This window comes from Rattus norvegicus, chromosome 13, assembly GCF_036323735.1.
Source record: "Rattus norvegicus strain BN/NHsdMcwi chromosome 13, GRCr8, whole genome shotgun sequence".
NCBI classification, from domain to species: Eukaryota; Metazoa; Chordata; class Mammalia; order Rodentia; family Muridae; genus Rattus; species Rattus norvegicus.
In genome coordinates, this window is record NC_086031.1 from 28,502,376 (window position 1) to 28,517,776 (window position 15,401).

General features: G+C 37.3%; 1 protein-coding gene across 5 annotated transcripts in view; it reads right to left on the reverse strand.

Annotated features, from left to right (window-relative positions):
* The window catches only part of Cdh19 (cadherin 19), a 111,572-nt gene that overhangs the window by 52,015 nt on the left and 44,156 nt on the right, over positions 1-15,401 (reverse strand). For 4 of the 5 annotated variants that reach the window (XM_039090879.2, XM_017598843.3, XM_039090877.2 and 1 more), the window contains one exon: positions 12,762-12,881. In XM_039090879.2, coding sequence (XP_038946807.1) covers positions 12,762-12,881 — 120 coding nt within the window. The other variant, XM_039090880.2, reaches the window with a different exon arrangement.

Here is a 15,401-nt window from a genome sequence, read left to right on the forward strand (position 1 = left end):
AGCCTCTCAGAAGACAACTCTATCAGATTCCTGTCAGCATCTACTTCCTGTCATCCACAATTGTGTCTGGCTTTGGTGACTGTATATGTAATGAATTCGCAGGAGTGGCACTCTCTGAATAGCCTTTCCTTTGGTCTCTGCTCCACATTTTGTCTCCATATTTTCTCTTATGAATATTTTGTTCTACCTTCCAAGAAGGACTGAAGCATCCACAATTTGGTCTTCCTTCTTCTTCAGCTTCATGTGGTCTTTAAATGTATCTAGGGTACTCTGAGGTTTTGTGATAATATCCACTTATCAGTCAGTGCATACCATGGGTGTTTTTCTGTGATTGGGTTACCAGATTCAGTATGATATTTTCTACTTCTATTCCCATGCTTGAGAATATCATGAAGTCATTGTTTTTAATAGATGAGTAATGCTCCATTGTATAAATGTGCCACATTTTCTATATCCTCTGTTGAAGGAGGTCTGGGTTCTTCCCAACTTCTGTCTATTATTAATATGAGTGCTATGAACATAGTGGAGCATGTATCCTTGCTATATGTTTGAGCATTTTAGGGGTTTATGCTCAAAAGTGGTAAAGGTGGTTCCTCAGGTATCACTATGTCCAATTTTATGAGGAACCATCAGATTGATTTCCAGAGTGGTCATACCAGCTTGCAATCCCACCAAAAGTGGGATTGCACACCTCCACATCTTTCTCAGCATCTGTTGTCACATGAGTTTTTGGTTGTAACCATTTTGACTAATGTGAGGTGGAATCTCAGGATCGTTTTGATTTCCATTCCCCTGATGACTATGGATGTTGAACATTTTTTAAGTGCTTTGAATCCATTTATTATTCCCCAGTTGAGAATTCTATGTTTAGTTCTGTACCCCATTTTTAATAGGGTAATTTGGTTCTCCAGATTCTACCTTCTTGAGTTCTTGGTATATATTGGATATTAACCCTCTCTCAGATGTAGGGTTGGTAAATATCTTTTCCCCAGCTTTTGGTTGATCTTTTCGTCTTATTGATAGTGTAATTTGCATTACAGAAGTTTTGAAATTTTATGAGGTCCCATTTGTCAATTTTTGATTTTAGAGCATAAACTGTTGGTGTTCTACTCAGGAAAATTTTCCCTTTATCTATGTGTTGGAGGCTCTTCCCTACTATCTCTTTTATTAATTTCAGTGTATCTGGTTTTATGCTGAGATCCTTGATCCATTTGGACTTGAACTTATTGCAAGGGGATAAGTCTTAATTTATTTGCATTCTTCTACATGTTGGCCTCCAGTTGAAACAGGACCATATGTTGAAAATACAGTATTTATTTCCACTGGATGTTTAATTCCTTGTGAAAGATCAAGTGACCATAAGTATGTGGTTTCACATCTGGGTCTTGAATTCTTTTCCATTGATCTACCTGCCTTTCTGTGTACCAATGCCATGCAGGTTTTATCACTATTGCTCAATAATATACCTCGATGTCAGGGATGGTGATTCCCCCAAAAGTTCTTTTATTATGAGGATAGTTTTCACTATCCTTGGGTTATCTGTTATTCAAAAATGATTTGCACGTTTCCCTTTATCACTCTATGAAAAATTGAGTTGGAATTTTGAAGGGGCTTGCATTCAATCTATAGATTGCTTTTGGCACGATGGTTAATTTTACTATCTTAATCCTGCCAATCCATAAGCATGGGAGATGAAATGTTCTATTGATGTTTGTTAAGTTCATTTGGTTCAAAACTTCTGTTAATTTCACTGTTTACCTTCTGTTTCCATGATCTGTCCATTGGTAAGTGTGGAGTGTTAAATCTCCCACTACTGTTGTCTGAGTTGCCATGTTCTCTCTGAGCTTTAGTAAAGTTTCTTTTATGAATGTGCATGCCCTTGCATTTGGAGCACTGGTGTTGGGAATTGAAAGTTCATCTTGGTAGACTTTTTTTTTGGCAAATATGAATTGTCCTTTTTAAAATCTTTTTTGATAAATTTTAGTTGAAAATAGACTTAATTGATATTAGAATGGCTATTCCACCTTGTTTCTTGGGACCATTTGCTTGGAAAAAATTTTCCCAGACTTTTTCTCTGAGGTAATGTATTTCCTTTTCACAGAGGTGTTTTCCCATATACGGTAAAATGCTGGGTCCTGTTTATGTAGCCAGTCAGTCTATGTGTTTTTATTGGGAAATCGAGTCTATTGATGCTTAGCAATATTAAGGAAATGTTTGTTGGTTCCTGTTACAGTTTTGTTAGAGGTGCAATTATGTTTGATTGGGTATCTTCTTTGGGGTTTGTTGAAAGAAGATTACTTTCTTGCTATTGCTGTGGTGTAGTTTCCCTCCATATATTGGAGTTTTCCATTATCCTTTGCTGGGCTGTGTTTGTGTAAATATACTGTGCTAATTTGGGGTTGTCATGGAATCTTTGTTTCTCCATCTATGTTTATTGAGAGTTTTGCTGGGTATAGTAGCCTGGGTTGGCATTTCTGTTTTCTCAAGGTCTGTTTGACATTTACCCAGGTTCTCCTGGCTTTCATAGTTTCTGTTCAGAAGTCGGGTGTAATTCTGATAGGTCTACCTCTATATGTTACCTGATCTTTTTTTCCCTTACTGCTTTCAATATTCTTTCCTTATTTCTCTCCTCTGTGAGAAAAAAAAAATGTTTCTTTTCTGATCAAGTCAACTTAGAGTTCTGTAGGCTTCTTGTATGTTCATGGGAATCTCTTTTTTTAGGTTAGGAGAATTTTCTTCTTTAATTTTGTTCAAGATATTGAATCTTTGCTCTTTTCTATACCTATTTTCCTGTGGTTTGGTCTTCTTATTGTGTTCTTTATATCCTGGATGTTTTTGGTTAGGAGTTTTTTGCATTTGTCCTCTTCTTTGGCTGTTGTGTCAATGTTTTCTTTTTTCTTTTTTTTTTTTATTTACTTGAGTATTTCTCTTTTTTTTTGAAAAGCAATAAGTTTTTTATTAGTTGTGCATTTTTTTTTGGATGTTGCTGATTTTATTGTAATTAAAATTTTTTTTATTAACTTGAGTATTTCTTATATATATTTCAAGTGTTATTCCCTTTCCCGGTTTCCGGGCAAGCATCCCCCTCCCCCCTCCCCTTCTTTATGGGTGTCCCCCTCCCAACCCTCCCCCCATTGCCGCCCTCCCCCCATAGTCTAGTTCACTGGGGGTTCAGTCTTAGCAGGACCCAGGGCTTCCCCTTCCACTGGTGCTCTTACTAGGATATTCATTGCTACCTATGGGGTCAGAGTCCAGGGTCAGTCCATGTATAGTCTTTAGGTAGTGGCTTAGTCCCTGGAAGCTCTGGTTGCTTGAAATTGTTGTACTTTTGGGGTCTCGAGCCCCTTCAAGCTCTTCCAGTTCTTTCTCTGATTCCTTCAACGGGGGACCTATTCTCAGTTCAGTGGTTTGCTGCTGGCATTCGCCTCTGTATTTGCTGTATTCTGGCTGTGTCTCTCAGGGCAATCTACATCCTGCTCCTGTCGGTCTGCACTTCTTTGCTTCATCCATCTTGTCCAATTGGGTGGCTGTATATGTATGGGCCACCTGTGGGGCAGGCTCTGAATGGGTGTTCCTTCAGTCTCTGTTTTAATCTTTGCCTCTCCCTTCCCTGGCAAGGGTATTCTTTTTCCTCATTTAAAGAAGGAGTGAAGCATTCACATTTTGATCATCCGTCTTGAGTTTCGTTTGTTCTAGGGATCTAGGGTAATTCATGCATTTGGGCTAATAGCCACTTATCAATGAGTGCATACCATGTATGTCTTTCTGTGATTGGGTTAGCTCACTCAGGATGATATTTGCCAGTTCCAACCATTTGCCTATGAATTTCATAAACTCGTTGTTTTTGATAGCTGAGTAATATTCCATTGTGTAGATGTACCACATTTTCTGTATCCATTCCTCTGTTGAAGGGCATCTGGGTTCTTTCCAATTTCTGGCTATTATAAATAAGGCTGCGATGAACATAGTGGAGAACGTGTCTCTTTTATATGTTGAGGCATCTTTTGGGTATATGCCCAAGAGAGGTAGAGCTGGATCCTCAGGCAGTTCAATGTCCAATTTTCTGAGGAACCTCCAGACTGATTTCCAGAATGGTTTTACCAGTCTGCAATCCCACCAACAATGGAGGAGTGTTCCTCTTTCTCCACATCCTCGCCAGCATCTGCTGTCACCTGAGTTTTTGATCTCAGCCATTCTCACTGGTGTGAGGTGAAATCTCAGGGTTGTTTTGATTTGCTTTTTCCTTATGACTAAAGATGTTGAACATTTCTTTAGGTGTTTCTCAGCCATTCGGCATTCCTCAGCTGTGAATTCTTTGTTTAGCTCTGAACCCCATTTTTTAATAGGGTTATTTGTTTCCCTGCTGTCTAACTTCTTGAGTTCTTTGTATATTTTGGATATAAGGCCTCTATCTGTTGTAGGATTGACAAATATCTTTTCCCAATCTGTTGGTTGCTGTTTTGTCCTAACCACAGTGTCCTTTGCCTTACAGAAGCTTTGCAGTTTTATGAGATCCCATTTGTCGATTCTTGATCTTAGAGCATAAGCCATTGGTGTTTTGTTCAGGAAATTTTCCAGTGCCCATGTGTTCCAGATGCTTCCCTAGTTTTTCTTCTATTAGTTTGAGTGTGTCTGGTTTGATGTGGAGGTCCTTGATCCACTTGGACTTAAGCTTTGTACAGGGTGATAAGGATGGATCGATCTGCATTCTTCTACATTTTGCCCTCCAGTTGAACCAGCACCATTTGCTGAAAATGCTATCTTTTTTCCATTGGATGGTTTTGGCTCCTTTGTCAAAAATCAAGTGACCATAGGTGTGTGGGTTCATTTCTGGGTCTTCAATTCTATTCCATTCTATTTATATAATGGATCACATTGATGGTTTTCAGTATATTAAACCATCCCTGCATGCCTGGGATGAAGGCTACTTGATCATGGTGGATGATTGTTTTGATGTGCTCTTGAATTCGTTTTGCCAGAATTTTATTGAGTATTTTTGTGTCGATATTCATAAGGGAAATTGGTCTGAAGTTCACTTTCTTTGTTGGGTTTTTGTTTGGTTTAGGTATAAGAGTAATTGTGGCTTCGTAGAAGGTATTCGGTAGTGATCCATCTGTTTCAATTTTGTGGAATAGTTTGGATAATATTGGTATGAGGTCTTCTATGAAGGTTTGATAGAATTCTGCACTAAACCCGTCTGGACCTGGGCTCTTTTTGGTTGGGAGAACTTTAATGACTGCTTCTATTTCCTTAGGAGTTATGGGGTTGTTTAATTGGGTTTATCTGTTCCTGATTTAACTTCAGTACCTTGTATCTGTCTAGGAAATTGTCCATTTCCTGAAGATTCTCAAGTTTTGTTGAATATAGGTTTTTATAGTAAGATCTGATGATTTTTTGAATTTCCTCTGAATCTGTAGTTATGTCTCCCTTTTCGTATCTGATTTTGTTAATTTGGACGCACTCTCTGTGTCCTCTCGTTAGTCTGGCTAAGGGTTTATCTATCTTGTTGATTTTCTCAAAGAACCAACTTTTGGTTCTGTTGATTCTTTCTATGGTCCTTTTTGTTTCTACTTGGTTGATTTCAGCTCTGAGTTTGATTATTTCCTGCCTTCTACTCCTCCTGGGTGTATTTCCTTCTTTTTGTTCTAGAGCTTTTAGGTGTGCTGTCAAGCTGCTGACATATGCTCTTTCCTGTTTCTTTCTGCAGGCACTCAGCGCTATGAGTTTTCCTCTTAGCACAGCTTTCATTGTGTCCCATAAGTTTGAGTATGTTGTATCTTCATTTTCATTAAATTCTAAAAAGTTTTTAATTTCTTTCTTTATTTCTTCCTTGACCAGGTTATCATTGAGTAGAGCATTGTTCAATTTCCACGTATATGTGGGCATTCTTCCCTTATTGTTATTGAAGACCAGTTTTAGGCCGTGGTGGTCTGATAGCACACATGGGATTATTTCTATTTTTCTGTACCTGTTGAGGCCCGTTTTTTGACCAATTATATGGTCAATTTTGGAGAAAGTACCATGAGGAGCTAAGAAGAAGGTATATCCTTTTGCTTTAGGATAGAATGTTCTATAAATATCCGTTAAGTCCATTTGGCTCATGCCTTCTCTTAGTCTGTCGACATCACTGTTTAATTTCTGATTCCATGATCTGTCCATTGATGAGAGTGGTGTGTTGAAATCTCCCACTATTATTGTGTGAGGTGCAATGTGTGCTTTGAGCTTTAGTAAGGTTTCTTTTACGTATGTAGGTGCCCTTGTATTTGGGGCATAGATATTTAGGATTGAGAGTTCAGCTTGGTGGATTTTTCCTTTGATGAATATGAAGTGTACTTCCTTATCTTTTTTGATGACTTTTAGTTGGAAATTGATTTTATTTGATATTAGAATGGCTACTCCAGCTTGCTTCTTCTGACCATTTGCTTGGAAAGTTGTTTTCCAGCCTTTCACTCTGAGGTAGTGTCTGTCTTTGTCTCTGAGGTGCGTTTCCTGTAGGCAGCAGAATGCAGGGTCCTCGTTGTGTATCCAGTTTGTTAATCTATGTCTTTTTATTGGGGAGTTGAGGCCATTGATATTGAGAGATATTAAGGAATAGTGTTTATTGCTTCCCGTTATATTCATATTTGGATGTGAGGTTATGTTTGTGTGCTTTCATTCTCTTTGTTTTGTTGCCAAGACGATTAGTTTCTTGCTTCTTCTAGGGTATAGCTTGCCTCCTTATGTTCGGCTTTACCATTTATTATCCTTTGTAGTGCTGGATTTGTAGAAAGATATTGTGTAAATTTGGTTTTGTCATGGAATATCTTGGTTTCTCCATCAATGTTAATTGAGAGTTTTGCTGGATACAGTAACCTGGGCTGGCATTTGTGTTCTCTTAGGGTCTGTATCACATCAGTCCAGGATCTTCTGGCCTTCATAGTTTCTGGCGAGAAGTCTAGTGTGATTCTGATAGGTCTCCCTTTATATGTTACTTGACCTTTTCCCCTTACTGCTTTTAATATTATTCCTTTATTTTGTGCGTTTTGTGCTTTGACAATTATGTGACGGGAGGTGTTTCTTTTCTGGTCCAATCTATTTGGAGTTCTTTAGGCTTCTTGTATGTCTATGCGTATCTCTTTTTTTAGGTTAGGGAAGTTTTCTTCTATGATTTTGTTGAAGATATTTACTGGTCCTTTGAGCTGGGAGTCTTCACTCTCTTCTATACCTATTATCCTTAGGTTTGATCTTCTCATTGAGTCCTGGATTTCCTGTATGTTTTGGACCAGTAGCTTTTTCCGCTTTACATTATCTTTGACAGTTGAGTGAATGATTTCTGTGGAATCTTCTGCTCCTTAGATTCTCTCTTCCATCACTTGTATTCTGTTGGTGAAGCTTGTATCTACAGCTCCTTGTCTCTTCTTTTTGTTTTCTATATCCAGGGTTGCTTCCATGTGTTCCTTCTTGATTGCTTCTATTTCCATTTTTAATTCCTTCAACTGTTTGATTGTGTTTTCCTGGAATTCTTTCAGGGATTTTTGTGTCTCCTCTCTATGGGCTTCTACTTGTTTATTTATTTTTTCCTGTATTTCTTTCAGGGATTTTTGTGTCTCCTCTCTATGGGCTTCTACTTGTTTATTTATGTTTTCCTGGAATTCTTTCAGGGATTTTTGCGATTCTTTCAGGCATTTTTGCGATTCCTCTCTGTAGGCTTCTACTTGTTCTCTAAGGGAGTTCTTCACGTCTTTCTTGAAGTCCTCGAGCATCATGATCAAAAATGATTTTGAAACTAGATCTTGCTTTTATGGTGTGTTTGGATATTCCATGTTTGTTTTGATGGGAGAATTGGGCTCCGATGGTGCCATGTAGTCTTGGTTTCTGTTGCTTGGGTTCCTGCGCTTGCCTCTCGCCATCAGATTATCTCTAGTGTTACTTTGTTCTGCTATTTCTGACAGTGGCTAGACTCTCCTATAAGCCTGTGTGTCAGGAGTGCTGTAGACCTGTTTTCCTCTCTTTCAATCAGTTATGGGGACAGAGTGTTCTTCTTTCGGGCGTGTAGTTTTTCCTCTCTACAGGTCTTCAGCTGTTCCTGTGGGCCTGTGTCTTGAGTTCACCAGGCAGCTTTCTTGCAGCAGAAAAGTTGGTCTTACCTGTGGTCCCGAGGCTCAAGTTCGCTCGTGGGGTGCTGCGTGGTTGTGGCAGCAACCAGGAAGACCTGTGCCGCCGTTTCCGGGAGCTTCAGTGCACCAGGGTTCCAGATGGTCTTTGGCTTTTTCCTCTGGCGTCTGATATGTGTGTGCAGAGAGCAGTCTCTTCTGGTTTCCCAGGCTTGTCTGCCTCTCTGAAGGTTCAGCTCTCCCTCCCACGGGATTTGGGTGCAGAGAACTGTTTATCTGGTCTGTTTCCCTCAGGTTCCGGCGGTGTCTCAGGCAGGGGTCCTGCCGCTCCTGGGCTCTCCCCCACGGGAGCCCAGAGGCCTTATACAGTTTCCTCTTGGTCCAGGGATGTGGGCAGGGGTGAGCAGTGTTGGTGGTCTCTTCCGCTCTGCAGCCTCAGGAGTGCCCACCTGACCAGGCGGTTGGGTCTTTCTCTCACAGGGTCTGGGGGCAGAGAGCTGCTGCGGGCCGGGATCCGCGGGTTTGGGACTTCCGGTAAACACAGAACGTGCCCGGTCCTAGAGGAAATCTGCTTCCGTGTGTCCCAAGCTCACCAGGCAGCTTTCTTGCAGCAGAAAAGTTGGCCTTATCTGTGGTCCCGGGGCTCAAGTTCGCTCGTGGGGTGCTGCCCACGGGCTCTCTGCAGCGGCAGCAACCAGGAAGACCTGTGCCGCCGTTTCCGGGAGCTTCAGTGCACCAGGGTTCCAGATGGTCTCTGGCTTTTTCCTCTGGCGTCTGAGATGTGTGTGCAGAGAGCAGTCTCTTCTGGTTTCCCAGGCTTGTCTGCCTCTCTGAAGGTTTAGCTCTCCCTCCCACGGGATTTGGGTGCAGAGAACTGTTTATCCGGTCTGTTTCCCTCAGGTTCCGGCGGTCGTGTCAATGTTTTCTATGGAATCTTCCGCACCTGAGATTCTCTCTTCTATCTCTTATATTATCTTAGTGATGTTTGCATCTGTTATTCCTGATCTCTTTCCTACACTTTGTATCTCCAGTGTTGTCTTCCTTTGTGATCTTTGTTGTTTCTATTTCCATTTTTAGAATTTGGATGGTTTTGTTCAACTCTTTCACCCGTTTGTTGTGTTTTCCTGTAACTCTTTCAGGTTTTTTGTGTTTTCACTTTAAGGGATTCTACCTGTTTGTCTGTGTTCTCCTGTATTTCTTTAATGGAGTTGTGTCCTTCCAAAGTACTCTATCATCATCATGAGAGATGATTTTAAATCAAAATCTTGCTTTTCTGAAGTGATTGGTTATCCAAGAGTTGTTGTCATGGGAGAACTCACTTCTGAGGATGCCAAGTAGCTTCGTTTCTGTTGCTTAGGTTCTTGTGCTTGCCTCTTACCTTATGGTTATCTCTAGTGATATCTTCCCTTGTTGTCTGTGACTGTAACCTGTGCCTGCTGAGATCTTGGTTGTGTCAGAACTCTTCAGTGTTCTGTTTTCTCTGTGATTTTGTGATTCTGAGATTCTGGGTGTATCAGAGCTCCTGTGACTTAGCTGCCTCTGAGATCCGGAAATCCTGGTGTAACCAATCTCCTGAGATCCTGTTGTCTCATAGCTTCTGGGAATCAGGCTTTCTGTGAGTTTTACAGAATTTTCTTGTTTGCTTTGGTCACAGTTGCATGCTACAAGGAATTGGTGCCTCTGGCAGGGTGGTCTTTGGATTTCCTAGGTTCCTGTGGGGGTCCCAATTACTCAGGGTGTTCGAGTAGTTTTTGTGGCCTCCTCACCTGTGATCCTGGCATGTTATTGCACCTGGGAGTTGGGTTCCCTTTTGCTGCTGTAAGAGTGGGTGCAGAGTCAGCACCCAACATCTCTCCTGGGTACAGTTTTAAACTTAAATAAATCCATGCCAATGGCCAGGCAGGGTTTCCTGAGTCCCTGAATCCTAGAGGTCCTAGTTTTATTTTTTGGGTGTTGGGCCAGTTGAGACCACCTCACCTGCGAATCTGGGCATGTTAAAGCACCTGGAAATTGAGCTTCCTCTGGTTGTTGCTGCTCTGTGTTTATTATGACAATGGATGTTTATTATTCATGCTTTAAAAGAGATTTGTAAATGTATTTTAGTTCCTAAAGTATGACTACCCAAAAATATCACATGATTTTACATATACAATCAATATCCAAGCAAATCTAACATTCTCTTGCTGCAAGACCAAAAAACTAAGATTTCTTGATAAATTATTATTACGGATGTGCAAAAGAACAGTTTCAAAAAGGTATTCACCTCCATTTCTTGTGATTTTGTGAATATGTCACTGGGCATACAGATCCCATGAAACACCCATATATCAAAGCCTTTTACAAGTATATAGGTTCCTCTGTACAACCTCATAAGTCACTAAAGGCAGAACTTACATGTCATCTAAAACAAAGAAGTCAAGTCAATGACTAAGTAGATGCTTTACCCCTACTCATGAACTTGTGTTCATGATACTAGCAGGTACTTGTAATAACAATATAGGAGATAGTTAATAATTAATATTATTCAGCTAAATCCCTGTCACCTTTAATAGCAACTTGACTGCAAGACATAGTGGTACAGTAAGACTACACATGTTATGGGAGTAACCAACAATATTTTAAAATTGTATCAAAGGCCATTTCATGGATTCTATACCTGGTTTTGCTACAGGAGTCAAAAACCTGAAGATAAGGACGTTTATGGGAAAAGATACTAATGTTTTTGAATGAAAGAATATAGCAATGAAATAAATTTATTTGATTATTTTCTTGCTTAAACTTCATCAAATAAGTCGCTTCTTGCAGTACACAGAAATGTGCACAGAGATCCACAACTTGACAATGTTCAGAGAATGAGAGACTTTGGAATATTTAGTCTAAAATGGTTGTCTCCATCAAACCACATTCATCATGGTTTAAGTTCATATGCAAAAGAGGAAAAAAAAGACTGTGTACTCCAGACTCCACAAGACTGACACTCATGTGAACTCACAGAGACTTTGGAAGTATGTACAAGGTCTACACAAGTAAAGGCAGATAGAGTCACAGCACTAACCTTACCATGGTTACCCCCTAACCAAGAAATTATAAACAATCAATACCTGCTAGCAATGGGAAAAATCTGTTTCGTTTTTTTTTTTCTTTTTCTTTTTCCCAATCCTGTATCACTGGCAGTATCAGCTCTATTCCACTGCAGCCCATGAGGAGTTGAAGATAGCCAACATGAAAGGATCTCTGTGATTTTTGTTTTTTGTTTTTTGTTTTTTGTTTTTTTTGATATTTTGACATTGTTTTCTTTTATTAGTCATTTACTTATTTATTTTGATTTTTATTTTTCAGGTTTTTTGGGAGAGAGAAAGAGAGAAAGAGAAGAGGAAAGCACAAGGCAATAACATTAGGTTAGGTGAGCAATGGCTGAGGTGAAAGGTTCTAGGAGGAATTGCAAGGGAAGAATATGGTCAAAATACATTATTCAAAAATATTATTAAAATAAAAATATCTAAAAAAGAAAGGTAGCACATAAAATAAAAAAGTATATTTTTGCATATTTTAAATAATGCATTATATGAATAACCTTTCAGAGAATTTAGAACATTGCTACAAATATAATACAATACAACAAAACATATTCGATAAAACCTTTTAACCTCAAAAAGCCTTGAAAAAGACAGACATCAACATTTCACAAATCATTGGGAAATATTTAAATATTTTACAATGTAGATTATCTTTTTTAAAAATTAAGCCTTTATATTTTAATAGTAATCAGAACTTTGTCCATTTGTCAACTTGTTAAGTTTGAGACAATTACTTGGCATGTCAAAACTTTAAGGCCTATACATTTTGAAAAGGAAGATGCGTTTTCCTGTGGATTGGGTTATAACAATTAATACTCATTAAACAAATAGAGTTATATAAATATTAAGTAATCAATGTATATATTTATAGCTGATAACAAATTTCAGAGTTTATTTCTAGTATATATAAGACACTGGGTTCAATTACCATAAAAGAGTAACCGATCATTTTAAGATATACTTCAAAAAAAAAAAAAAAAGAAGCACATGATTCCCCTTACTTTAAACAGTATTGAAGGGATTGATAGAAAATGGAGTTGCTATCACAATCTTTGTTTAAGAAGTATAAAAGGATCTGGTTTCAAACATAAAGGCAAAAATGTATAAAACCATCTGTTTTGATGGACTTCCTAATCCTCTGACACCATATATTTAAAATTATACAGTAAATTAGATATCTAATTAAGAATGAAAATGCATCTTTTTGGTTTTTACCTTCATGCCCTTTATATTAATGAAGGTGAGATGTTTTAATATTCTTTTATCTTTTGGTGTATGTTGTCTAGTCAGATTCCTGTAATGTTTACTTCCCATATTTTTAAAGTCCTGTGTTCTTTTTTTCCTGATAGATTTATAAGATTTATTGCATATATTTTTATCCCACATATAAATATTTTATGTGATACTTATGGAAAATCCAATCTCTGAATCATAAACTGCCTCAGTGAATTTACATATTAGTGAATGACATCATATTATATTGAAACATGACATCTACTACAGAATATATTTTCAACCAAATAAATTGTGCTGACATTTTGTCTCTTGCAAATCATAAAAAATTTCCCTATTTCTTTTAATTCACATATACCTGTTGTTGGTTCAACAGAAAAGTATGGTTGACCTTGTTCTAAGTTGTATAGGATGCGAGCATGATAGCCACTTGTAGGGTCATCTGCGTCATTGGCTGTTACTTTTATGACAAATGTTCCTAAAGAGAAAACACATATTAACAGTAACTCAGATTTAGGTCTCATTTAATCAGAATCCCATTCACTAAAGCAAACAAAAATGATCATGTTAAAAAAATAATGCTGCTCTTCCCATTTCACATGACAACTTTAATATGTAACATACAAACAAGAGAATATACTTGTATCGATAGACTTAATTCCCTTAAGTTCTGGGACAGTAAACATGTATTTTTGTAATTAATGAAATGAGCTAATAAATCATTCATTATGGAATATTGGTTATGATTTTTCCAAGATGTGTGATAAGTGGAAGAATTTGCAAATAATATCAAAATATGAAAGCAGTCTGTTTCTAAAATAAATAATATTGAAAGCATTTTTATACATTACAGTAGTTTCAAGAAGTATCAATTGACAAGAGGTACACTGATTAGACTCCTAAATCACTTTGTAAATATCTATTTGATTTAAATTTTTTAAAATGCATATACATAAGTGAGTATTATTATTAAAATTCAACATTTGGATATAATTAATTGCATATCATCAATAAACATTAAGAGGTACCAAATAGATAAGGCACTGACCTTTTCTTTGTGTTTCTAAAAATATAGAATTTCAAATCCTGATACCTATGAAAGATCATTTTTTTAAAGTACTATATACTTTATATATAAGAATGACAAGAAGAGTACAAAATTAAGTAAACTTTTCAGGTCTCTTCACAAATGGCTTGAAAAATTTGCCAGAAAATCTATATCATAAATACCCCATGTACTGCTGAAAGTAAACACTGTGATTCTGATTAGTTTGTTTTGTCTCTTTTTTGTCTTAATATTTTGTTTTTTAACATTCTTGAAAAGATCAGGATATTTAATAGCAAATAGCTATTAATAAAATTATAAGCCACTACCACAACCCAGTTAAAAATCATGATATAGTAAAATATATGAAAATGTTTCAGCCACGTTTTCAAATTATCAACCATCCCAGCTGTTCAGCATATAGACTACATAGCATTATGTGGTTTTTAAAAAAAATGCATCTAATATAAATATTAAATACTGTAAATAATAATCCAGAGACCATTAATTTAATTTATGGGTAAGTTACTGGGTAGAAAGTGTTCTTAAATTGTTCCTTGGACATACAAATTTTAATTTTTTTCTATCTCCTTTTATGTTTTTGTAAAATTCTTCGTATAGACTCCCAGTTGTTGTTTCAAGACTTAAACCACATGTCTTTGCTTTCTAAAACTCTTAGAAAAGCCATAATTTGCTAACTGAAGAAATTCATAATATGTTACATGCTTGAATGTCTTTAGCATATATTATGCAAATAAGAAGAAAGGAAAGGAAATGTAATACACCACACTCAGCACCCCAAACATTGCTCTAGATCTTTTTCCTTTATGGAATAATATTTTTTTGTAATAAAAACCTAACTACAAGGGGAAGCCCTTGTTCCTGCTAAGACTGAACCCCCAGTGAATGTGATTGTTGGGGGGAGGACGGTAATGGAGGGAGGATGGGGAAGGGAACACCCATATAGAAGGGGGGGGTTAGAGAGATGTTGGCCTGGAAACCAGGAAAGGGAATAACAATCGAAATGTAAATGAGAAATACTCAAGTCAATAAAGAAAAAAAAAAAACCTAAATACTTGAATACTTAATGTTGTTGCCTCACTTTCTACTAAATAGAGAACGTAATATATTTGATTTATACATCAGACAACATAACTAGTTAACTGTGTGGAAAATTAGATCAAAATCTTTTGAGTGAATAAAAACTGTTTTATATGAATTTGCAGAATGCCTTTGTCATGATATCTTAATAAGGAGTTTGATTTCTGGAGAAGTATCCAACTATTTTTTGTTATAAAACTGTTATTTTTTTATAATTATTTTATGTATCTTCCTATTATATATGTTCATATACATATATTCATGTTTTCATACATGCATATGCTTGTGTTTGCCAGTGAAAAGAGTAAATCCATTGTTCTGTTCTCTCCTTATCCCCCTTTTGGTTTGAAACAGGGTCAGTTGCTGAACTATGAGGCACTTTGTCAGGCAACCTGGGAATTCTGCTTTCACTCTCCTCATCATTGGTGCTATTAGTGATCATGGAGATGCTTAGGTTCATAAGTGAGTTTGGGATCTGAACCCAAGTGTTAAATTCTATTCAGCAAACACTCTTACATCCTGAATCACTTCTCTTGTCCCCTTATTTAAAATTAAATATAATGTCAAAAAGGCATAATCTTAAAATGGAAATGTCAGCTAAACATTATTCATCATTTACACACAAATGTTTTCAATGGATGGGTTCCTTTAACCAACATTATCTTCAGCATAGTCTGCAACCAATGCACCAAGGAACAAATGTTTCAGAAGAGTGAGCAGAATTATTTGTAAGAACCTGAAAACTAGGAATTATTCTGTGAGTCTGTACCATCTGGTCATGAAATCAAAGAGACTGAGAAGGCTTAAGAATATTGGTATCTAGTTGGCATATACATATTGATAAGGGAACTC